The sequence below is a fragment of the Marmota monax genome, unplaced genomic scaffold (assembly GCF_021218885.2).
Source record: "Marmota monax isolate L192 unplaced genomic scaffold, Marmota_monax_Labrador192_F-V1.1 WCK01_AAM20220418_F8-fsc00195, whole genome shotgun sequence".
Lineage (NCBI taxonomy): Eukaryota > Metazoa > Chordata > Mammalia > Rodentia > Sciuridae > Marmota > Marmota monax.
Genome location: NW_026691979.1, coordinates 2,318,204 through 2,343,685, shown reverse-complemented (window position 1 = coordinate 2,343,685; position 25,482 = coordinate 2,318,204). Strand labels below are relative to the sequence as shown.

Sequence of the window (25,482 nt, the reverse complement as noted above, 5' to 3'; positions counted from 1 at the left end):
CAGGAGCGTGAACTGGGTCCACGTTGCTTTCCCTTAAGTACCCGAGGCGGGCTGAGTCCCCAGGTGACTGGGTGAACTCTTCAGCACAGTGCAAGTGGGAGTGACTAGTGGTCAGCCCCATGTGGCACCTCACGGGCTCCCCCCGGAGCTGAGGATCTGATAAAGGTGCCGCATCCTGACGGCCACTTCCCCTCCCGGGACCGCTCAGCCTGGCCCTTGCCACCTGCACCTGTCACCAGCTCAACGTGCAATCAAGGATCCCACTGGCCTCTGAGCTGGCCTTGCTCAAGTCACGCTGGCACCCGTCACTCAGCAGTGTGGGGTGAGCTCCCAGGCTGGCTCCTGCCTCGTCCTCACCATCCCTCCCATCCCTCTGCTCAAGTCCACCCGAGAAATGGCTCTGCATCAAGACAGGAAGGGCTTCAGGGACCCTGTGAGCCTCGGGTCCCTGCGTTCCAGTGTGCCCCTGGACTCAGATGGAGCTCTGCATGACAGCTGGACAGGTTCCACACCCCTGCCGTGCACACATGACCCCTGTCTCCATCTCCACGGCTCCCAGAGTCCAGCGGAGCATCACAGGTCTCCCATGGGTCCTGGCATGAGCCCAGGCTAGATGCGGCTTCAAGGTGAGCGGTGGGTGCAGCACAGAGGCCTATTCTCATAGCAGCCACTGCATGTGACAGTCAGACCACGGGCCCTGGGAGCCGCCTCAGGCTTCTGTGGCCTGCCAGAGCAGGAAAGGACAAGACCCCAGGTGGCCAGAGCCTGCAGAGAACGTGACACTGCACCTGGAGACCTTGGAAGTACATCCCAGGCAGAGGAGCCCAACTAGAAGAGGGTTTCATGGGTGAGGGCTGCCGGCAGCGGTCACCCCACAGGAGGTCATTCTGAGCAGGGGTGCTGGCTGCAGGTCAGCTGGATTTGGTGGCATTTTGTCTTATTTTAGGACAAATGGCTTGGCCTGAGTGGTTTACCAGAATGGCTCCCATGTTATTTTAGAATAAAGTTCACAGGGATAAGGGCAGGAGCAGGGGCCCTGGCACCAGGCCGGACACGGGGGAATAAGAAGGAACTGTTCTCCCCACCTTTGCCCTGCCCACACCCAGAGCACCAGCAAGAGAGGTGCGGGCGGGCAGGCGGCGCCCTGGACAGCGCAGCCCCTGAGGTTCCAGAACCGAGGCTCAACGGGCTGCTCTGGGGAGGCCGGCCTCGGCGGTCTCCGCAGGAAGTCGGACCTGTGGTGACTGAAATGGGAAGAGCAGACACACCCAGCACCACAGCGTCCTGCAGCCAGTGAGCATGGCTTTAGGAGGCCGCCTGTGGCTCCGGGAGCATCGTTCAGCCCACTAGGATGAACGGAAAGGCGCGCCCTGAGTCCTCCCGACCACCAGCGTGGACCCTGCGTGTCCCGGGTGACCACACAGTGCATCCATCCAGGGAGCACTCCAGGTGGCAGGCCAAGGGGGCACTGGCCACGGCAGGGGTCGCAGCGCTGGGCAGGTGGGAAGCCTGAGGGCAGCGGTGTGCTCAGGGAAGCAGACGGACGGACGTGCAGTGTCCTCTGCCCTGCGTCCCTGGAAGGCAGAGAAGCAGAGGCACCTTGGGTTCCCAGGGCTGGAGGGCACCACAGAGGCTTTCGGGGACTCGGGTGACGGCATGCTGACAATGTCATGGGCTGACACCCCACGTGCATCCCCATGAGCCAAGGGCCCTGCAGCTAAAAGAGGAGCTCTGCTGCATGGAGCTCACAGCTGGCCGTGCAACTGCAGGAAGGGGAGGTCAGCCAGCTCTGAGCTGGGCCGGGAGCCCGAGGCTGGCCTCGTGTGAGCCGGCTACCAGAAGCCGAAAGCAGCTGGGGTCTAAGAGTAGGTGCACAAAGGCCTAACAGAGGTCAGTGAGGTTGGCTTGGTGCTGTGGGCTTACCATGCTGAGCACCTACCGTCCAGGGGACTCTTGCTTCCTGGTCTGTTCTGTAAGGCCCTCAGAGCATCAGCCATTGCTGCAGGGACTCCTTCTCCTCCACGGAACCCTGCAGTCCACGTAGAGGCTGGCTGACTCACGGCCCGTGATTGCTCTTTAGCATGAGCCATGCTGCTGGCTGGTGCTGAGTGGCTTCAACCAGGACGGGTGCTGCTGGGGCCCTAACGGCCTTGGTCAAGCAGGCCCACGGAGAAGCCTGACATCTCTTTCTCCCATCAATCCTGAGCATCAGTGACGACGCTGGGACTGACCAGCTTCCGTGCGGTCTGTTCCTCACCCATCCTGCAGGGCCGCGTGTCCTCTAGGAGCCCTGTCCAGAGCACTCCCGGGTCTCTGCAGGGCAGGAATGGCACCATGGCTCTGGATGACCAGGGAAGGCTGGTCAGGCAGCATGAGTGTCCACTCTTCTGTGCTCTTTTGAGAGTACAACTTACAGGACTCTCCTTCCAGCCAAGAGGACAGGTTCGATGTTTCTGCAGGTGATTTGTTTTGTTTTTCTCTATGAGACCTTAGAGCTGCCTTTTCTTTATTAAAAAGAGAAATATCCTGTATGATCACTCTCCGGGTTTGATCTGGCAGTGGTAGAGCTGGCCAGCATTCCTTTGGAGGAGAATGTAGGCAGGGCCTCTTCTATCGGGTGCGGTGGGAGTAACTGAAGAACCACACCAGGCCACAGGCCTCCCTCTGGGAAAGGGCAGAGGAAGGACCCCGCGCTCGAGGGTGGAGATGGGCTATGGAAGTGGCCTTGCCCTTGTCTCTCAGCTTCAGTCTTAAACTTTTTGAAGAGAAATTCAAAGCTCTTTTGGAATCCTCCCTAAGTCTTCACGCCCAGGTGTCTGAGAGAAGTAGCGCATCCTCTTGTTGCCCCGGCGCTCTCGTTTTAAGCCACATTAGGACACAGGTCTGTTCACCTGGGCCGACCTGGCTCTGGGCTGGGAGGCTGCTGTCCTTACAGTGACACTGGGACTAACGAGCAGCGGTGCGTGTCCCGCTGAGTCGAGCCGTTTCCTGGGCATTTTCACCCGGTGCTTCCTCTGGGTTCCTCCCCCGTTGCAAATTCAGGAACTTCAGGATGGTTGTCCCGCGTGTCAGCCCCAGGGGTCAGTCCCACTGGCTTGGTGGCTTCCTGGACCTGCTGGTGACGACTGAGTGTTCTCACTGGACTTGCTGACCTCGCGACCCTGTCGTCTGCGGGCCCTGTGCAGCCCTCCAGGGGTCTGGGTGTGCAGACAGGCTTAGCCTGCGGGGACTGGGCACATGGCCTCTGCCACCGCAGGTCACTTCTCCTTCTCTCTAGACAGGACCTTTGGTTGCAAGAGGGTTTGCTCGTCCCAGGGTGAGCATGGTGGGATGACGTGTGGGAGGCTGGACTGGCCGACACAGGGAAGGAAGCCCCTGTGTTCCGAGTTCAGGTCTCTGAAGGGGACAGGCCATCCTGTGGTGCCAGGATGGACACAGAGGACACGGCCAGCGATGTGTGCGGGAGTGCCCTGCCCACATTCCCATGCTGCTGGCCATCTCCACGGCCCTCTCCCTGCCCACCCCTCACAGCCAGCTCAGGAGTCCTCTGTGGGTCCACCTGAGGCGTCCTGCTGGGCAGTGTGTCCGTGAGGCACAGCAGCTGCTGGCCGAGGGTCTGATGCAGACCTCCCTGCTCCATGCCTGTCTGTGGCGATGATAAGCGGCCTTCCTGGGCCTGTCTGCCCAGAGCAGTGTGGCTCCCAGGTGGCCAGTGGGTTTTCTTCTCACATTTATTTCCCATGTTTAAACATATGGATTATTATGGGTTCGCAGACTCGCAGCCCACGGAAAATTAGATTATGTGGCCCAGAATGATTCAGAAGGGGGCCCAGGAGATACAATGCCAAATGAGACTACGCCCCAGGGCAGTTGGATAGGCACAGTTGGGGATGGGCTTGGGGAAGACAGCCCCTGAGGATCCCAGTGACCATGGCGGACTGCCTGAGGCGGGCAGCGAAGCGGGTCCATGCATGCAGGAGCTGCCTCCGCGGCTCTCCTCTGCACGGGTGGGGCGGTCCTCCGCGGCTCTCCTCTGCACGGGTGGGGCGGTCCTCTGCGGCTCTCCTCTGCTCATCTTCCTCAGTTGAACTCAGCTATTCATCTTCTTGCATTTGTCCCTAAGAGCCAGGCCACCTTGGTCGTCTCCCCCTTCAGGCTGACCACTGGGAGCCATCCACATGCCACCGGCCCTGTCCTCTAGAACCTGCCCAGGACAACACACACGGGCCTCAGGGGGCCCAGAACCTCCCAGCTCACATGACATGATGAGGGTGGGGTGCAGACGTGGCCTGTGCACCCCGGGTCCCCTCCAATGCCTGTCAGCTCCCAGGTACATTAGGGCCACTGCTTACGTCCTGATCACTGGCCGCCCACTGCTCTCGACCTCCCCTGGGCTCAGGGCTGTCCCTCCCGTGTCTCTCTCTCCGTTGCTCTGTGTCTGCATGAGTCGGCTCTTCGTGGGAGCCACGTCATGCTGCAATCCAGTGGCGCTTCTCATTGCAGGGGCCGTTACTCCAGCATCCTCCTGGGTGACAGCAGCAGGTTGTGTAAGAGAAGGAGGGGCCAGCGTGACCAGATGCGAGTCTGAGAGGCCCAGAGGGCAGAGCACGTCCTCAGCTCTGCAGCAGCACTGGAGCAAGCAGAAGGGCAGCTCTCAGAACCCGCCGTCTGAGCTACAGACACAGAGGACCTGGGCAGGATGGATAGAGGTGTGCACAGCCAGGTGGAGCCCAGCCCTGGGCCACACAGGTGGCAGGCACTCTCCAGTGTCACGGAGGGAGAGGATCCACAGGTCTCACAGACCACCCAGTTACGATGACATCCATTCCCAACACGAGAAGAGGCTTGCTATGCGGTGCTTGGTCACCAGGCCAGCAGAGAGGAGCTGGAAGGGCAGGCAGTGTCAAGCGCCCAGCAGGGTGAGGACAGACCTCTGCTCAGAGCATGTGTCCCCTTGTCCCCGGGTTCCTGGGGGGTGACCTCCCAGTGATCCTCCTGGGGAAGCTTGGTCATGAGAACTAGGTCGGTTTCCTATAAGGAGTGAGAACACAGTACACTGGGCCCCAAGTAATTGTAAACAGGTACATGAAAGTCGGGCTCATCCCTAAAGGGTGGGCAGCAGTGTGTTGTGCCTGATGGAGGACTGAGTCGACCAGCTGCAGGTGGCCATCGCAGTTCCTTTGGCCCACTGACCCTCTAGGAGGGTGAGTGGCGCGGCTAGCTCATTCCTGCCGTCATTGACTTCCATCTCCCCTGCCCCTCCTGGTATGCTAAGGGCCTAACCATCCTCAGTTTGGGGGACACAGCTGATTGCCAGGTCATCCTTCTGTGGACCTCATCAGAAGCCCCTGTGGCCCAGCTGGCGATTAATCTTGTGGTATCTGGAATCCACGGGGCTTCGCAATAAGGTACTATGAATAGCACATGGAAACCATCACTGGGGTAGAAAATGTGAACGCTGTCATCATTTACCCTGGTAGGGTTTATTGTGAAAGCATCTCAGTTGCAAATCTAAATTGGGCTGTGGGTGTGACTGGTGGTTCTCCTGAGAGCTCTAACTGTTTCACATTGTGCATTCTCCTGAGAAACAGGGAAGATGCTCAGGTGTCGAGAGAGGACAGCCATTCCCCCCAAGGACAGAGGAAGTTGTGCAGATTTGGTCCCTGTGGTCTGCTACAGACCAAGCTTCAACCAAATCCAACTGAGCTGGCTCTCTCCTCCTGCCCAGGACTGAAGGGCCAGAGGAGCTTTGGGGCCTCCGAGGCTGGGCCCTGATTTTCGGTCTCCCCAGAGCCTCTGCTTTCCCTTGGAAGTTGGAGAGAACAGGATGGGAAACACGGAAGCTGGCCCCTCTGCATGCTTGATGCTCAGGAGCACGCAGAGGAGGGAGGGAGCCTGCACACACACACTCTGCTCAAAAACTACTTAAATCAAGCAAGAAGAATGCCACTGGAGCAAGCACACGGGACGGCGATCCTCTGTCCCTGTTAAGTCACTTGTAAATGACTTGCCAGACACAGAGCTCGTGCTGACAGAACAAAGAAATGCCCAAGGTAACAGCAAGCCCAGGGGTGAAGGCTCCTCATTCAGCCCACGTGGCCGATGTGCAGTGACCTTAAACAGATGGGGGTCTGACCACCGAGCAGCACAGTGGCTCGGCTGGCGAGAGTCGCTCTTCCTTTCCCACCGCAAGGGCTTTTCTGGAAGTCTTAGGAAGAAAAGTCCAGTGAGGTGATATTTCACTGGATGTGGTTTTCTAAGGCACTGGTCTCAGGAGTCACACCCAAACCTCTGACGCTGGTGGCCCGGGAGCTGCATGGGAGTCACATCTCAGGTCAGGCTGACTCCTTTGACGCAGGATCAGGGCCACCTGGAGGAGGCTCTCGACCGTCTCCTGCGCCTACAGCCCCTGCCAACGTCCCCCAGGAGGAAGCTGGCCACACCCCATGGAGGGGGTCAACTGGCCACACGCACAGCCACCAGAAACATCCCAGGGGCCGAGTGGCTTCTGTGGCCCTGGTTGCAGGACAGCATGGGAGGAAGTGCATGAGGCCACGTGTTTCGGGTGGCTTAGAATCCAGAGCAGTGTCGCTGTGCGCACTTCAGGAGGGCTGGCTGCCATCCAGCCCCGGGAGCAGGCCAGGCGAGGCCACGCTAGCCGCGAGGAGGCTGTCCAGCAGCACCCTTGCTGTCCACCTCGTGTGCTTGGTTTCTGGATACCTTTGTGCTGTTTGAAGGACAGACTGGTATTTGTTGGGAATTAGAGTATTTCTTTTTTAAAAAAAAAATCATTAAGAATGGGAATAGAACCCTGAAGCGTGTTCAGAGGGGTCTGGGGCCTCTGACCGATAGACCCTGAGGTAGGAGCTGGACGGGGACTCCTGGTCAGAGTGGCCTGTGATACAAATGTTCATGTTTTTTTGTTTTTTTAATTTTTAAACTCTCATGGAGGATCTGTGAAAACTCAGGCCATCCCTAACTGCCCGGGGAGTTCGAGGAGGGTGGAAACAGGTTGCCCTGGGTCTCTGTGATCCCGCATGCACCCTCCCACAGAGTCACCGGCCAGGTCGGTCTCTCCTGGAACAGAAGTGGGTTCGTCCTCCCCCTGCCGGGCCCCGTGCTGGCTGACCCACTGGGCTGTGGGCTGCAATGCTGATGAGCAGATGTGATCTCTAGTTCTCGGGAGAGTGGACACCTGGGTGGGAGCTACGCTTCAGCATCAGGTGCCGCCATCTTCTCTGCAGAGCTGTGGAGAACAGGGTGGACGCTCATGACCAGCCTTGAAGGAAGTCACAGAAGTGAGCTTGGAAATCTGTGTGACTCTAACACTCTGCCCTGTCATTTTCCCATAATTCTTCTTGCCTTCCTTTCTCCCATCTTGCCAGACAAGTAGGATAAGCTCTTTAGCCTAATTTAGATGAGGTGGATCAGCCAGACCTGCTCTCTGCCATAAATGCAGGTGATGAATTGCAGATTTCTTGTGTCATCTTTCCACCCTGGAGGACAGGCAGGACTGATCCGTTATTCAAATGCAGGAAATGTTTTTCGGAGCAGTCGTGCATGTCCAATGCTGGTGAAAGGCCAGTCTAGAGCCACAACGGCCAGGGCACTTTGTGTGGGGAGGGCACAGATTTAAGTAACATATTCCATGAAGAGAAATCCCTGTGGTCAGGACGTAACTGCGCATGTGGCCGTGGCCCTGTGGTGCGACACTGAGACAGCTCCGTGTCGTGGGCACCGCGCCTTCCTTCCTCAGAACACTGGACTGGGAACACCAGAGGGTCTGAAGCACGGGCCCTCTTCATGGGTGGGAGGCGCAGGGGGTCGTGGAGGGCTCTGGGCTACAGAAGTCAGTGGGTCAGCAGTACATGGTGTCAGGACCTCCGTGCTTCTCACGTACCGCTGGCCAGGTCGCTGTGTGCTGGCCAGGCCTTCCTGTCCTGCCCAGCTCCCCCTGACAGGATACGATGGGTGCGTAGCACCTTCCAGGGGCCATCTGAATTCAGGGAAGTGTGGACGACGAGGAGGGAGGCAGAAACCAAGTGTGGGTCACAGGCCCCAGACTGCCGAGGTCCCTGGGGTTCTCGCACTTCATCCAGGCCTTTGACCTGAACGGCGTTGTTCCATCCTACAGATCAGGCAACCAAGGCTTGAGTCACTAGCCCCAGATCAGACGAGCTGGAACCTGCCTCAGCCTAGACGTGAGCTAGCTAGCCTGCAGGGAAGCTGTGCCAGCCATGTGCTGGGGCAGCGTTTGTAACAGGCCGCAAAGGCCATGGAGCCAGGAGTCGCCTGTGGAACACACAGAACCTCAGCCCCCTCCTGCAGCCACGCTCCACCTCTGGATGCTACATGCATTGTGCTTGAAGCCTGTTGGTTCCACATGGTTCTGAGCAGCGTCTGCCTTAACTGGGCGGAGAGAGACCCAGAATCTTGTCTGCTTGGCATGTTCAAGATGAGGAGTCGCTGGCACTCGGTTTCCTCCTGAACTCACCCAGGTTTTCCCTGCAGAAATGGAGTTGCTGGGTGGTGTGCATGGCAGGAGATGTCTCTGTAGTGGCAGTGTCTGTGTCTTTCCGTGGTGTTAAAATGCACACGTCCTGCAGCTGTGACTCAACATTCTGCAGATGGGAAGCCTGCAGCCCACAGTGCAGTGTCCATCTGCATCCCAGGGTCACAGCACAGTCCACCCAGGGAGCCTACAAGGGCCTGGTACACTGGGCTGGCCTAGCGGCCACAGCATTACTTAGTGATTTTGGATGAATTTCAGGGCGAGAACTATAAAACTTGTTAAACCCCCATCGATTCAGAATCCAAGGGCTTTGAAAATGAATTGCTGTCTCGGTGCTGCTGTGAAACCCTGTCCTTGTTGGGTCCCTGCAAGGGAATTTGCTGTGCAGTGTGTTTAAAAAGGAAGAATGAAGCCTTGGGTGCAATTTGTCAATGACTAATAGGTAACCAGTTTCGTCTGTCATTTTTAACAAATATTATTCACTTTTATTAATATCCAACATGAAATTGATGAATAATGGCCAGGCCTGGGGATATAGATCAAAATTCAGTTTTAAGGCTAAGTAGTATCAAAACTGGGCATTTACAAAGACTCCGGGCACAAAACAACCAGCCACAAATCATGTCTCTGAAGTTGCTTTCTTTTAGAAATTGAGCAGACAGCAATACTGTAGCCAGGAAATATTTTGATATAGAGATTTATACAATTCTGCATGCAACAGATTGAGTTTGTTCAGTTCTGTAGAACAACAGAACACGCATTTTAAACAGTGTTGCTGGAGTTGAAAGGTGATGCTGAAAACAGGCCTTGCCCAAGGAGGCATTGCCCACCCAGGTGGCAAGCCCAATGGGGTGGACGCCAGGAGAGCAAAGCTCTGTGCAGAGGCTGTCTGAAGGTATACCCAGTCACATCAGGGCAAGACCAGGTCAGTGGTCGCTGAGCATGCTGGGAGCTGCTAGTCTTTCCCAGGACACCCTAGATTTGGTGAAGTAGCACAGGGGAAATATTGCCATTTGCATGATATTTAGACAGAGGAATTTTGGGAACGGCTAAGAATGTTCCATGACAAGGTCAAAGGGGCTCAGTTCCTCCCACAGTTCCAGGCTTTGGGACGTTCTTCGGGGTTCCCAACAAACCCACTGGGAGCAGAGCCATGGGGAGGCCCACAGTGGGAACTGGAGGACCCTCCCCTTCCCCACGCATCCCAGCAGCTGCACGGAGCATCCCCTCGCAGAGCGTAGCAGGGGCCTGGAGTCTGCAGAGTGGAGACAGAACTAGGCACAGCATACAAGCTCTGTGAAGGCTCTTTGCCATCCATTTTCCCATTCATCTCCGTGAATTTGGCATCTCTGAGCCCAGGTGTCAGTGCAGAAGAAGAGTGGTTTAGAGAGGAAGAGCAGGGTCAAGAGAACACCTGCGGGAGAGGGGAAGGCCAGGCAGGGCAGACCCTGGTGCACACAGTCCTGCAGCCCCCAGGCCCACAGGTTGGCACAGCCAGGAGCAGCACAGGGCAAAGTGTGGACCTTGGAGCTCGAGGGCAGTGTAGGACCCATGTTCTAATCTGACCTCTGCTGAGCAGCCACAGGACTTGGGGTCAATCACTGACCACCCCTCACTCTCCTCTAATTTGCAGGTGGAGACCATGACATTTAATACTCAGATTAAGTGATTTCCAGCTCTGAGGTCAGGTGGTTGCAATCAGGAAATGCCAGCAACAGGTCAACCCGAACACACGACCCGAGGGGTCATCAAGGTCCTGGTGTTGGGGGGAAGGTGAGCAAGGTGCATGGTTGTCATGGCTGCCATGTCCCACCTTCCTTCTGAACCGTGCTCAGGAGGTGGCTTGGTGGGACTGGGCAGGCAGAATTGGTCCCCAGCCTCTGTAGTCTCTGCCTGGAGTTCAAGGAGGTTGGGCGGGAGGCCCCTCAGGGCTGTTCTGGTGAGAAAAGAGAGAAACAGATGCTTATCAGGGAGATGACCCCCCCCCCATTTTACCGCTATCCGTTTTCATTCAAGGCCGTCCAATTCCAGAGAAGAAGGACGTCCAGATGTGGCTTTGCCGCAGACCACTGAAGGCCAAGCATTTTAGGACTGTGCACTTACAAAAGGCTTGCAGCTGGTCGAGAACATTGGCAAAGCACAAAAAAATGGAAAGGGGAGAACCAAATGCAGCTGAAATCCCTCCAATCAGAGACAGAGGCCCGAGGGCCTTGGTAGACGGCGCCAGGCTTCTTCCAGTGCTGTCATGCACAGGGGGTGCATGAGCCTTCTCACTCGGCCCCCTGCTCGGACTTTCCGAGCACTTGCAGGCTCTCCATCGCTCTCCATAACTGTTCTGAACTTATTTAACCATTCTGCTTTAATTGGACCCTTGAAAATCAAGGCTTGTCATTTTATTTAAGGAAAAACTGGAGCATGATGACTTACCCTAAAGCTATTTGCACACAATCCAGGAAAAGGTGCAATGTACTTGGAGGTTTCCTGACTCCTGCCATATCCGAGGACCTCGCCTGGGGGTCTGGCCAGCCCTGTGGACATGGAGAGGCAAAGCCAGATGTGAGAAGTTCATCAAGTAGAAGATTAAGACAATATGTCAAATAAAGAATTCGGGAGTGTTTAAACCCAATGCACATTAAATTGCCTTAAATTCAGGGACACATCTGCGAGCCGGAAAGCATGTTGTGTAACAAAATAAGACAGACTGTTGACAGATTCTGTCCCCCAGGTGAGGTCAGATCCCAGCAAGGCCAGCACAAGGGGTCACCCTTGGCTTCCGTGTACCCTCAAGGACACTGGCCACAGCCTGGGCAGGGGTGAGCGTATCTGGGAGGCCAAAGGCAGGCTTTCATAAATTGCTCTTTCAGAGCTGGTGAGCCAAGGCCTGGCTGCACACTAGGTTCACCTGTGGGCACATTAACTGGACTCTCTGCCCCCACCCCCAGAGCCTGAGTCACAGCCTCTTGGGGGGCAGGCAGGAGCACCCGAATCTTCCAAAACTTCCCCAGGGGTGGCAAGGCAAGATCGAACAAACAGAAATAAGGTTACACTTGAATTTCAGAAACAAGATGTTACATGGGACGTACTTACCCTAATAATTCTTCATGGCTCTTCGGAAATGTGGTATAACTGGAGGCCTGGCGGGTCCTCCGGAGCCCTCCCCAGACCTTCTACTAAAATGAGCACTAGCTGTTCCTCAGAGCAGGAGTCAGCTCAGTTTCAACACTGTAAGGGCAGGCACCTGTGAGCAAAAAGAGGCCGATTAAAAGCAGCTGAACAGGCTTTATTGAGATTCACTCCCGGACGAGACCCTCCAGTCCCACAGAGGGTCTGGGGCAGTCGCACCCTGGCTCAGCTGGATTGGAACTTTATTGGGTTTAGGGCAGGAACGGAGGGCTTGGGACAGGAAAGGGAGGTTTTTAGAGTCCCTTGTCCTCCTGGGGTTGGTTGGGGAGGATCTTGCTGAGACCCATGTCCTTCCAGGACTGGTCAGGAGACCCTGCGGATTGACAGGTGGTTATCACTGCTTGTCTGTTGGTGCCTGATGGTTGTTCTTTCGCGGTTGCCTGGTGCTTTGTTCCCTTAGTCACCTCAAACCGACCCAACAGACACCAGCCACTGCCATCTCTGAGACTTGGATGGTGTGATATGAGCAGCAGTCACTTGGTTTGGAAGGCCACATTTTCCAAGCTTCGTAAAATGCTCCTTATTCTGTCTTTAAAGTGGTGTTTTCCAGGTGGACACATCTTTAAGGAATCTGTGGTCTAAAACCTTACTAAGTACTTGCTCCTAGTGCAAAGAATTGAATCCCACCTGCGTTTGGAATTTGGACTTAAAGCATATTATATAAAATATAATGAGTGTCAATGTTCAAGTTCAACTGCAGACAGATACATTCAGTGTGAAGTTTCACATATTTAAATAATGAACTGCCTTTTCAGTTCAGCACTTTTTAATCTTTTTCTTTTTAGTCAAGAACTTGAAATTAAGGGTGTGCTGCTCTTAGTCATACTGGATTCGTTTGGGAGATGTGTCCAGCGTTCAAATGCGCGGTGGGGGCCAGCCCAGCTCCGTGCTGCCCTCCTTCCCGGCTTGGGAAGCAGACACCCACTTCAGCGCCAGGTGCTGCTGGAGCTGTTTGCTGTCACCCTTGGCAGAGTGGGGGCACTGCATGGGGGACTTTGAGCTCTCTCTTAGCCTGATCTGTGTGACATTGAACTATTTGTGGGAGTCCTGCGGACTTCAGGGACACATCTGCTGAGATTCGCTGCTCCATCCCAACTAGAATCAGGAGCCTCTCTGCATTTCCCTAGAAGAGCCGGCAGAGGGGCGGTGCAGCTGGGCGGAACGGGAGAGGGGCCAGGCTGGAGGCTCATCAGTGCCATTGTCTTGCCAAGCACAGATGAGCCCTCAATCTAGGAACCTTCAGTCCTGTCATCAGAGCAGCAGCCATGTGCCCTCGAGAATGCAGAGAACCCAGGCCCTGGGACACGGCCTCCCGGACCTGGCGGATGACTCAGCACACGGAGCCCCCAAGGGTCCTGGGCTGGGCACCCCGGAGCATGGCCCATGGGCCTGTCCTGGGCCAGCCCCACCCCAGGGGCTGCAGCAAGGACCTCACTGGCTGCAGCCTAGGCTGTAGACAGAGCTGCGGGGATGCCTGTCCACTGCCCACCTGCTCTCCCCACCCTCAGGGTCACTGTCTATGAGCCCAGGTGCAGCACACAGGAGATAGACAAGGAGAAGAACGCCTGAGATAGCCAGGGGCAGTGGCAGGCGTCGGAGTGAGGCAGGAAGGACTCAAAGGTGAGCTCAGGCACACTCACAGGTAGGACGGAGGCCTTGGCTGAGCCTCAGCCGAGAGGGCGGAAGGTGCGGCTCTCAGGACAGACTGGAGCACTGTCGTGCCCTGCAGGGACGTGCCAGGAGCCAGGAGGGCTGTGTGTGCTCCACCAGGGCCCACAGAGGGCAGGAGATCTGAGCAGGCAGGGGCACCAGGAGGGGGTGCCGTGGAGCCAGAGATCAGAGGCCCAAGCTGGAGCCAAGGCCACACCGGAGGTCACGGCTGCCTCTCCTCCCCTCTGGCCTTGCGAGATGCCTCTGAGGGCCAGGCCAGATCCCCATGGAGGCTGAAATGGAAGGCGGGTGGGAGGCCATGGCCTTTGGTGATGGTCAGATTCTGTCACCTTGATTCTGGAGCAAAGTCTCAGGCTCCTGTCCAGTGGGAGGCGCAGACATTGCACCAGAGAACACCTGAAGCAGTGAGAGGAAGTGGCCAGCTCCAGAACCAAGGGCCAGGCTGGGGACAGGCCCCTCCTGGGGTTCTGCAGAGAAGGCCAGAGAGCTCTGCTCATCTCCTCCGGAGCAGCCTCTAGTCTCTGTCCAGTAGCTTAGGGTTCTGTTTAGAAGTCCTTTGAGGAAAGGGAGGTGCTACAGGAGACGCAGCCAGGAAGCACCATTCTGTGGGACTGTGGGCAAGTCCTGTCCCCCGAGGGCCTGCTACCCAGTGAGATGCGAGGGTCTGTGGGTGCTTGGTCTCACACGTTCAGAGACTGAGATCCACGGACACCAAGGGCCACAGCCGAGTAGCCGGTTTATTAAAGTGATAGGCAGAAGCGGAGCCCCCACGGCAAGAGGGTCCCAAGGGCTGTTGTCTAGGGGTTAGTGATAAGGGTAGAGGGAGTTGGTGGCCGGAAGAGCATGGGCCAGGGACGTTAAAAACAGCAGGTCTCGTGTCCACCTGTCCAGTCAGGGTGTGCATCCCACCCAGCTTCACCTCGGAGTTCGGGGGCACGCCTGCAGTGGTGTCCGGAGCCAAGCTGTCTGCTCCATGAGTGCACTCCTGGGGGGGCAGGCCCCTCAGCCCTGTGTGCCTGACACCTCTGTGTCCTGTTCTTCCAGGGCACCGTGCCTTCCCCACCATTCCCACAGGGAGATGCGAGCAAGCCCGAGTGACACAGATTTAAAAAGTGACAGACAGAAAGAGCAGCAGACTGTGGGGGCCAGGAGGAGCCACAGCCCTGAGCACCCCCATCCACTCCGATGCCCTCCAGAGATGCAGAGAATGAGGGGGCTGCCCGGCCCACAGTCTCCTAGGCAGTGGCTCAGGACCCCCACCTGCCCCCAGAGCAGCCCAGGAGACGGCACTGCTCTGTCCACAGAGGGCAAGGCGACTCCGGCTTCCGTGAAAGTCTCACTCTCCTGGAAGTGGCCCACTGGCCACTCCGCTGTCACTCTCTTCTGCCTCTCTATGGGAGATTTTCTCTCTGACCTCCATCAGTGCCCAGAGGCCTGTCGGGGAAGGCCAGTGCTGGGCTAACTGCAGGACTGGCTCACAGAGCAGAGGAGAGCATGGGGTCTGGGCCAGCCGGGGAAGCCGAGGCTGGGTGCCCTCAGATGGACAGCTCCGCTTCTCTGGTCCTCACTGTCAATAGTTGGTGAAACACCACCTGGTCCCTGGTTGGGAGGTGGGTTTGAGGAAGTGCCATGCTTCCTCCTCTGGGACGCACAGGCTCTCCCCCTTCAGGGCAGTGAGTAGCTTTAAGTCTGAAGTAACTCATCCCATGAGCGGTGGACAAGCAGTCCTGTGGGCCAAGATGGTGCCTGCCCAGGGCTCAGAGCTGCAGAGCACTCAGCTCTGCCTTGGCAACCCAGGGTCCGGGCCAGCAGGGAGCCATTGACCTGAGGCAGGCAGCGGACTCCAGAGAAACTGAAGTGCAGCCCGGGCCGGGGTCAGGTGCGATGGCTTGCCTGGGGGTCAGGTCGCACACTGAACACCCCTCCTCGCAAGTCACCCAGGCACCGTGTCAGTGAGGGCACTGCACCTGGAGGGTGGGTGCTGACTGTGGGAGGAGGCCTCCTTCCAGCCCACCCACAGGTGCATAGCAGGCTCCCAGGGTGGAGCTTGAGGGAGCACAGCATCAAATTCTGTATATAAGAAGATACGTCCTAGAGTGGACTCAGCCAGGAAGCACGTGAGGGAGCGAGTCAGGAAGAGGACTCCGGCAGGAGCCGAGGCGGTAAAAGACGGCCTCTGCACTGAAGCCGCAGCTCCTTAGAGGCGCTCGGAAGAGTAAGGGACCCTTTCCAGGACTGTTCAGTCTGAGGCACTTTTCTATTTCTGTTAAGCAAGTGTGACGGGAGTCTGAGCAGGGTGTTGCCTGGAGGCCCATTAGTGCCGCAGCCGATTCATGTCCCAGTCGCCATCGCCAGCACCTCCTGGTTGAGCTGCTCAGTGGGACGGTGGCAAAAGGAGCTGGCCTCAGGCTCACAGCGACAGCCTGGGAGGGCATCGAGAGCAGGGGTGAGGAGGAGGGTGAGAAGGAGGGTGAGGAGGAGGGTGAGGAGGAGGGTGAGGGTAGGGTGAGGAGGAGGGTGAGGAGGAGGGTGAGGAGGAGGGTGAGGAGGAGGGTGAGGGCAGGGTGAGGAGGAGGGTGAGGGCAGGGTGAGGAGGAGGGGTGAGGAGGAGGGTGAGGGCAGGGTGAGGAGGAGGGTGAGGAGGAGGGTGAGGAGGAGGGTGAGGAGGAAGGTGAGGGCAGGGTGAGGAGGAGGGTGAGGAGGAGGGTGAGGAGCAGGGTGAGGAGGAGGGTGAGGAGGAGGGTGAGGGCAGGGTGAGGAGGAGGGTGAGGAGGAGGGTGAGGGCAGGGTGAGGAGGAGGGTGAGGAGGAGGGGTGAGGAGGAGGGTGAGGAGGAGGGTGAGGAGGAGGGTGAGGAGCAGGGGTGAGGAGGAGGGTGAGGAGGAGGGTGAGGAGGAGGGTGAGGGCAGGGTGAGGAGGAGGGTGAGGAGGAGGGTGAGGAGGAGGGTGAGGAGGAGGGTGAGTAGGAGGGTGAGGAGGAGGGTGAGTAGGAGGGTGAGGAGGAGGGGTGAGGAGGAGGGTGAGGAGGAGGGTGAGGAGGAGGGTGAGGGCAGGGTGAGGAGGAGGGTGAGGAGGAGGGTGAGGAGGAGGGTGAGGGCAGGGTGAGGAGGAGGGGTGAGGAGGAGGGTGAGGGCAGGGTGAGGAGGAGGGTGAGGAGGAGGGTGAGGAGGAGGGTGAGGAGGAGGGTGAGGGCAGGGTGAGGAGGAGGGTGAGGGCAGGGTGAGGAGGAGGGGTGAGGAGGAGGGTGAGGGCAGGGTGAGGAGGAGGGTGAGGAGGAGGGTGAGGAGGAGGGTGAGGAGGAAGGTGAGGGCAGGGTGAGGAGGAGGGTGAGGAGGAGGGTGAGGAGGAGGGTGAGGAGCAGGGTGAGGAGGAGGGGGAGGAGGAGGGTGAGGGCAGGGTGAGGAGGAGGGTGAGGAGGAGGGTGAGGGCAGGGTGAGGAGGAGGGTGAGGAGGAGGGTGAGGAGGAGGGGTGAGGAGGAGGGTGAGGAGGAGGGTAAGGAGGAGGGTGAGGAGGAGGGTGAGGAGCAGGGGTGAGGAGGAGGGTGAGGAGGAGGGTGAGGAGGAGGGTGAGGAGGAGGGTGAGGAGCAGGGGTGAGGAGGAGGGTGAGGAGGAGGGTGAGGAGGAGGGTGAGGGCAGGGTGAGGAGGAGGGTGAGGAGGAGGGTGAGGAGCAGGGGTGAGGAGGAGGGTGAGGGCAGGGTGAGGAGGAGGATGAGGAGGAGGGTGAGGAGGAGGGTGAGGGCAGGGTGAGGAGGAGGGTGAGGGCAGGGTGAGGAGGAGTGTGAGGAGGAGGGTGAGGAGGAGGGTGAGGAGGAGGATGAGGAGGAGGGGTGAGGAGGAGGGTGAGGAGGAGGATGAGGAGGAGGGTGAGGAGGAGGGTGAGGAGGAGGGTGAGTAGGAGGGTGAGGAGGAGGATGAGGAGGAGGGTGAGGAGAAGGGGTGAGGAGGAGGGTGAGGGCAGGGGGAGGAGGAGGGTGAGGAGGAGGGTGAGGAGGAGGATGAGGAGGAGGGGTGAGGAGGAGGGTGAGGAGGAGGGTGAGGGCAGGGTGAGGAGGAGGGTGAGGAGGAGGGTGAGTAGGAGGGTGAGGAGGAGGATGAGGAGGAGGGTGAGGAGAAGGGGTGAGGAGGAGGGTGAGGGCAGGGTGAGGAGGAGGGTGAGGAGGAGGGTGAGGAGGAGGGTGAGGAGGAGGGTGAGGGCAGGGTGAGGAGGAGGGTGAGGAGGAGGGTGAGGAGGAGGGTGAGGGCAGGGTGAGGAGGAGGGTGAGGAGGAGGGTGAGGGCAGGGTGAGGAGGAGGGTGAGGAGCAGGGTGAGGAGGAGGGTGAGGAGGAGGGTGAGGGCAGGGTGAGGAGGAGGGTGAGGAGGAGGGTGAGGGCAGGGTGAGGAGGAGGGTGAGGAGGAGGGTGAGGAGCAGGGGTGAGGAGGAGGGTGAGGAGCACAGCCCAGGGAGCTGTCGTCCCTGTACACAGCAGTCTCATGTAGATGGCACTTGTCTTTTGTGACATGATCAGCCAGTGGTTCCCGGGATAGCAGGCAGCAGAAGAGAGATGCGCCCTATGAGCGAGTGCCCTGGTGTCTTCTGACCTGAGGGGGCCGACTGGGGCCCCCGGCGTCAGCAGAGAGGACGTGGAATCTGAGAGCCTCACGTGTCCTTTGGTGTGGCCTGCTCAGCGCATTCCTCAGGCGCATGGCGAATCCCCAGCAGTGGAAGCCGAGGTGCGAGGAGCACCAGGACTCCTGGATAGCGGGGGCCCGCTGAGCAGGGGCCTGCCTGGCACGATTCTGGGCAGGGGTGGGTGGGTGGTGCACATACAGAATCAGGCTGGAGTACAGGCCTTGTTGGACAGGAAGGTACCAACTCGCACCCTGAGCAGCACCAAAGGCCGGCGCCATCGATGCCCAGACCTGAGCCTGGTACAGCTCCACAGTTGGAAGGTCCTGCGTGAGTGAGGCTGCGCCTCGCCTTGTGTTCCCGATCTGACGAGCAGCAAGGTGAACCGTGCAGCCAGCTTTCTTCCAGAAAGATTTAGGGGTGACTTCCATACCCTCCCACCGTCAGCCCTGGGTGCTGTTCCCGGATGTTGGTGTGCTCCTCCTGTACACCGAGCTCTGTGGGCCTGTGGCCCCATGTCTTGGCTGTGCCCACCGTCCGCCCAGCTTCTGCATGTCGAGTGCACTCATGATTGAACAATGGGTCGTGTTCTCATGGTTCAAACCCTGTGAGTCCAAGCCCACACTTGTTTGTCTAAGTGTGTTCCAGGGAGTGAGAGAGACTGAGGCTGGGGACTTGTTTCTTGGGTCACCCCTGAATCCTATCCTAACCCGTCAGCCTGCACCTGTTTCTAAGGTGACACAGTGACTATGTTCCATGAACTACTGAAGTCCACAGGCCTGTTGCGTTTTGAAACAAATGAAGACAGGCCACTCCTGGGTTAATATGCTTGGTGTGGTCACTGGGATGACAGCTTTGCAGCGGCCAGCTCATCAGCAGGAAACGCAGACCGAGCAAGTGCTGTGACCCTGCTGGAGTGGGCCAGCCGTGGGCTAGACCACCAGAACAGGGTGTCCTAAGATCCGTGACCAACTCAGACCTGAGCTCTTTAAGTCAGTGCCTGGGAGGTCAGGAGCCCACCATGTCCCCGGGAGCCCGGGGAACCTTCCTCAGTGCCTCTGCAGCCAGTCCGCCACGTACCCTCCTCCTGACAGCAAATTCTGACAGGCTGGTTCAGAGGGTGACAGCAGACTGACCAGGCTTTGCCACCGTGTACTGCCACGGTCCTGCACAGACCTGTGTGTGGCCAACACTCTGACCCTGAGGCCCACAGGTGTGGGGCACCTCAGAGCCACCAGTGAGAGCTGGAGGCCCACAGGATGGCCACACCTGGGCGCACGTGTGTGTGCACAGGTACTTGTGTGTGTGCAGAGGCTTTCATCTTGACACATCCCATGTGCATTTATACAAGTGTCACGTGTGTGATGTTGCTGGAAGGCACCCTTCCTAGAACCCTGCTCCCGAAGAGCACTGTGTGCCTGACTGTTGCCATGGCAGGAAGCCCCGGTGTCACCCCGCCCAGATGGCCCATGGCCCTGGGAGGACAGTGCCTGGTTATCCAGGCAGAGCCCAGGGCAAGGCCACAGCTGACCCTGAGCCCGGCTTCCCAGGGGCTAGCAGGATAAAGCGCCACTCGGCTCCCTGCATCTCTGCAGCCCCAGCTGTGCGGGGGACAGTGCCATGTGGCCCAGGCTGTCCCAGGCACAGGACGGCAAAACTGTGAACAATGAAAGCCCACGACCCGAGGGGCTCCCAGTGGGAAGTGAAGGTGCTGCTTTGGGCAAATTGACCAGGGTGGCCCAGTGTGAGGCCGCGCAGCAGTGACTTCGGCTCTGCCCATGGAGGACCAGGAGGCACACAGAGCTTTGTGGACGGTGGGGGTATTTCCCACCAGACCCACCTGGCTGGAAGGAGCCAGGAGGGTGGGAGAGGGCCAAGTCCCTGCAGCCGTCCCGATGCTGATGAGGCCCTGGAGCCCAGAGCTCAGCCACAGGGAAGCCGAGGGCCATTTCACCAGCGGCCTGAGATCCTGCCTTTGGGGGAGGGCCATGTCCTTTATCACCAGGTTTTTACAAAAAGTGGTGGTGGGTCCCAAGGTTATTGGCACAAGATGCTGGGCTCTGAACAGTGGCCCTGGAGGAAAACAAGTGTCTCATTTGGATGAGCCACGTGGGTGGTAAAGACCTTTGCAGCTGCGCGTGCACAATGAAGCCACATCAGAGCCATAGTAAAGTGTGACTTTGTTTCTCTCTTTGCAGAGGAAGAAGGAGGAGACCTGGTCCAGCCGGGCCTCAGCTTCCCGGGGCCAGCGGAGGAAGACCTAGGTAGAGTACAGACGCCGGCGCTGTTCACACTGGGACCACACAGCGCCTGCACGCTGCAGCACACCCGTCAGTGGGACCTTCCCCCCGAAAGTGTTATGCAAGTTTGCCTTAGAGATGGTCCTAGTAGGAGCTAAATTAATGGTGCCAAGTTTTTTTTATTTCAAAAATAGTTGTTCGAACACCTTGCAGGAGTTCTTGGAGAGAGAAGGTCATCCCAGGCCCTGGAGGCAGAGGGAGCTGTCGTGGGAGGAGAAGTGTGGCCCTCCACGCAGGAGCAGCTCTCCTCCCCTCCTGTGATGGGCACCTTCTGTCAGAGGGCCCTAGCACTGCACTGTTCCGCCCAGCTCTGTTATTGTGGGGCAGCAGTCCTCTCCTCGCCTCCACCCACACACTGGTCTGCAGGCTGCCTCCAGAGGAGGCTAGGAAGGCTTCACCAGGGCTGGTCATGCAATTCCCTTCTGGGGCCCCAGACACAGGGGCTGGTGCCGGGTGACCATCAGTCTCCTGACTTGGAGTTGTGCACAGGTGAAAAGGGGCAAAGGCTTATGCTAGAGGCGTGGAATGTGGATCAACCCAGAAAGGAAACCCTATGGTGGCTCTGGGTTCTTGACCTCCATAGTGCAGCTGCTCAGAAGCCTGCAGGTCCGCTGTGTCCTTTCCTGGCCCCTGATAGCCAAGGCTGTTGCTGCCCAAGGGCCAGGTCAGGGGTGCTCAGTTCAACTTTGAATCTGAGCTCTTCCTGGTTTATTTCAGACCTTCAGTCACTGGATCTGCTGCTGGGTTGAGTGGTGCCGAGTTGTAGTGAGAACCGAAGGCTCTCTTTCTGTAAAGCCAGGGTGCTTTGTAAAGAAAACCACAGCCCCAAAACGTTTTCTTCTCAATTTAAAGTATGAGGACAGGTGGTGTTGGAAAACACAGCAGCACCTTCCCACGGAGAACCAGTATGAAATATCTGGCCTGACACCCCAAGCAGGCCTCTCTCCCTGGAAATATGAATGTGTCAGAGTCTCCCTTCCTTCTGAGCTGAGTTACATCCATTGAGCTGAAGGACCATGCTATCCACCTCTCACCCCTGCAGGACACTTGGGCTGCACCACTTACCAGCTGCAATGGAGGGAGCTACAGTAGACATGCGCTTTCTTCTCTTGGGAAAACTAGAAGTACTTTGGCCTCCTGTTAGAGAGAGTGACAGCCATTTTATTTGAGTGGTCATGTACCTCTTTATGTCCCTCAGCATAACTCTCCACAGTGACTGTGGCTCCAGGCAGGCCTCAGGCTCCCAAGAGAGCATGGAAACACTTTGACTTTTGTTAACTGAGGTGTGGGTACACTTATGTCATTGTGTTTGGTGATGGAAAGAGTTATGTGCAGGAGTGGCGGTGATGCTGCTCATCTCTGCGTCAGTTTAGATGAGGGAGCTGCAGAGGAGGAGGGGACATGCAGAGGAGGAGGGGACATGCAGGGTAGGAGGGGACATGCAGGGTAGGAGGGGACATGGAGAGCAGGAGGGGACATACAGGGTAGGAGGGGACATACAGGGTAGGAGGGGACATGCAGAGCAGGAGGGGACATGGAGAGCAGGAGGGGACATGCAGGGTAGGAGGGAACATGGAGAGCAGGAGGGCACATGGAGTGCAGGAGGGGACATGCAGAGGAGGAGGGGACATGGAGTGCAGGAGGGGACATGCAGAAGAGGAGGGGACATGCAGGGTAGGAGGGGACATACAGGGTAGGAGGGGACATTCAGGGTAGGAGGGGACATTCAGGGTAGGAGGGGACATGCAGGGTAGGAGGGAACATGGAGAGCAGGAGGGCACATGGAGTGCAGGAGGGGACATGCAGAGGAGGAGGGGACATGCAGGGTAGGAGGGGTATGGAGAGCAGGAGGAGACATACAGGGTAGGAGGGGACATACAGGGTAGGAGGGGACATGCAGAGGAGGAGGGGACATGCAGGGTAGGAGGGGACATGGAGTGCAGGAGGGGACATGCAGAGGAGGAGGGGACATGCAGGGTAGGAGGGGACATGGAGAGCAGGAGGGGACATGGAGAGCAGGAGGGGACATACAGGGTAGGAGGGGACATGCAGGGTAGGAGGGGACATGGAGTGCAGGAGGGGACATGCAGAGGAGGAGGGGACATGCAGGGTAGGAGGGGACATACAGGGTAGGAGGGGACATTCAGGGTAGGAGGGGACATGGAGAGCAGGAGGGGACATGCAGGGTAGGAGGGGACATTCAGGGTAGGAGGGGACATGGAGAGCAGGAGGGGACATGCAGAGGAGGAGGGGACATGCAGGGTAGGAGGGGTATGGAGAGCAGGAGGGGACATGCAGAGGAGGAGGGGACATACAGGGTAGGAGGGGACATGGAGAGGAGGAGGGGACATGCAGAGGAGGAGGGGACATGCAGGGCAGGAGGGGACATTCAGGGTAGGAGGGGACATGGAGAGCAGGAGGGGACATAGAGGGTAGGAGGGGACATACAGGGTAGGAGGGGACATGCAGGGTAGGAGGGGACATGCAGAGGAGGAGGGGACATGCAGAGCAGGAGGGGACATGGAGAGCAGGAGGGGACATGGAGAGGAGGAGGGAACATGGAGAGCAGGAGGGCACATGGAGTGCAGGAGGGGACATGCAGAGGAGGAGGGGACATGCAGGGTAGGAGGGGACATGCAGAGGAGGAGGGGACATGCAGGGTAGGAGGGGACATGCAGGGCAGGAGGGGACATTCAGGGTAGGAGGGGACATGGAGAGCAGGAGGGGACATGCAGGGTAGGAGGGGACATGCAGGGTAGGAGGGGACATGCAGGGTAGGAGGGGACATGGAGAGCAGGAGGGCACATGGAGTGCAGGAGGGGACATTCAGGGTAGGAGGGGACATGGAGAGCAGGAGGGGACATACATGGTAGGAGGGGTATGGAGAGCAGAGGGCATGGAGAGTGGTGGGCAGGGTGCACCTAGATTCTAATTCTCCAGTCCACATAACTTGGAGGCTTGGTGATCACGTCCTGGGGAAGAGGGTGGTCTGCAGGTTTGTTTTTGGTGCAATGGCCTCTCAGGCCGCGTGCTGTGCTCTGGCGGAAGGGCAGTGGGAGGGTGTGGAGGACCAAGTCTTGAATACAAGGTGCATATGAGTTGGTAGATCTCCCAGGAGAGGGGGTTTGCTGAGCTCGTACCTGGGGCCTGGATGAATCCTTCAGTGTGTCTGTGGTCACATGAAGTGACAGTGAGGGATGAGGCCAGGCTGAAGGAGTCAGAATGTCACACTGCTTGTTGTGCAGGCCAGAGGTAAGGAATAAAGCTGCTTGTTACAGTGGCCAGGTATGAAACATGAAATTTACTTTTCTACCTGTTTATGCATGCTGTTCAGTGGCATTGAGGACACTCACACGGTGTGCGGTGGTCATTCCCATCAACCCCCAGAACTCCTTTATGAACTGAGATGTCCCCCTGAACACCACTTCATCCCCGGCCCCTAGCACCCCATCCCACCTTCTGTGCTTTGCATTTGAGGACTCCAGGAACCTCATATGAGTGGAGTCACAGCTCGTCTTTGGTGACGGGCTTGTATCACTCAGCACAATACCCCAAGTTTACCTCAGGTGGTAGCGTGTGTTGGACCCCCTTCCTTTCAGGCTGTAGTACACTCTGGTGTGTGGATGGGCCACACTCCGCTCGTCCCCAGGTCCATCATGGTGCTCAGATTGCTCCCACAAATTAGCTCCTCTTGGAGAGTTGCCGTGCGCCTGGCCCGCCCTCTCCGCTGTCTGCGTGCTGTCTGTGGGTGTGTATTCAGAGTGGAATTCTGCACTGATGGCACACCTGTGCTCACTTGTTGGAGGACATCCACACTGTTGAGCAACAAAGGTGTTTGAGTCAGCTTTTTCGCTGCTATGACTAAAAGATCTGAACAATGTTAGGGGAAAGGTTCATTTAGAGGCTCACAATGTCAGAGGTCTCGGTCCGTAGACAGCCAGGTCCTTCCTCGGGGCTCTGGGCGAGGCAGGACATCATGGTGGAAGAGTGTGGCAGAGGGAGGCAGCTCACATGAGGATCAGGAAGCAGAGAGAGGCTCCACTTCCCGATGCAAATATATGTCCCATAGCCTCACCCCCAATGAGCCCCCTCCTCCAGCCACACCCTCCTGCCTCCAGTTACCACCCAGTTAATCCCCATGAAGGATTGATTCATGACTATGTTAAGGCTGTAACCCAATCGTTTCTCCTCCAAACATTCTTCATTGTCTCACATGTGAGCTTCTGGGGGACACCTCACATCCAAACCATAACAGAAGGTATTCAGCCATCTGTGCCCAGAGTCTGGCTGTGGCAGAAGGAGCAGCCAGATTCCAGAAGCTCTGGAAGAGAACTGAGGGTTTGGTGACCACTGGCCTCAGGGGCTTCCAGCCTCCCTGGTTTTCCTGTGTGAAGCAGGAATGAAGGCAGGGATCCTGGCTGGCCAGGGAGAAGGCCAGGGGTCCGCTCTGGGGACAGGAGGGGGTGCGAGCCCGGCACGGACAGGAGCTGCCTTTGAGCCGGCTCACTAAGTGTCAGACCCAGCCTGTCCTGCTTCAGCGGGTCTCACGTGGGAGCGCCAGCAGTCCCAAGACCCACACCCCCGCTGTGCACCTGTGGGTGGCACTGGGGCCTTGCCACCTCTATACCTTGCCTACCTGACTCTTCTCCCCTGTTTTAGTGGGGAAATGCTTTTCATTCGCTCGTGGTTTTTCTGGCTTTACTAAGTCACAGCTGATAAGTAAAAGTCGTGCACACTTGCAGCGCACAAGGAGAAGCTTTTATATCTGTCCACGTGGCAGGGTGGTCCAGGCAAGCCAGTGAACCCCTCGGCTCACGAGCTTGTTTTCCTTTCTGTGGTGAGAGTTGAAGATCAGCTCCCAGCAGCTTTCCAGTGTACAGTGCATTGTTATTAGCTGCAATCACCAATTGCACAGGAGGTGGCTTCAACTTTCCCCTTCCAACAGAGGTTGTGACCCACACTTTGACCCACATCTGCCCACTGCATCCCTGGCCCTGTCCCCACCCTTCTGCTCTCAATTTCTGAGGTCAATGTTCTTAGGTTTCACATGTAAGTAAGCTCCTGGGAGGGACCTCTCCATGCCTGGGTTATCTCGTTTGTACGATGCCCTCCAGGTTTACTGGTCTTGCCACAAATGCCAGGATTTCATTTATTGTGGCTGAATAACGCTCCATCTTGTGTGCACCCAGGGTCCCTTGTGCACTCCTC

At 57.8% G+C, this 25,482-nt stretch overlaps 1 protein-coding gene across 5 annotated transcripts in view; it reads left to right on the top strand.

The window, feature by feature from the left end:
• Positions 1-25,482, top strand: part of Dlgap2 (DLG associated protein 2) — a 604,909-nt gene that overhangs the window by 458,398 nt on the left and 121,029 nt on the right. For all 5 annotated transcript variants that reach the window (XM_058580233.1, XM_058580237.1, XM_058580239.1 and 2 more), the window contains one exon: positions 20,173-20,238. In XM_058580233.1, the coding sequence (XP_058436216.1) occupies positions 20,173-20,238 (66 nt within the window). The remainder of the gene's footprint in view (positions 1-20,172; positions 20,239-25,482) is intronic.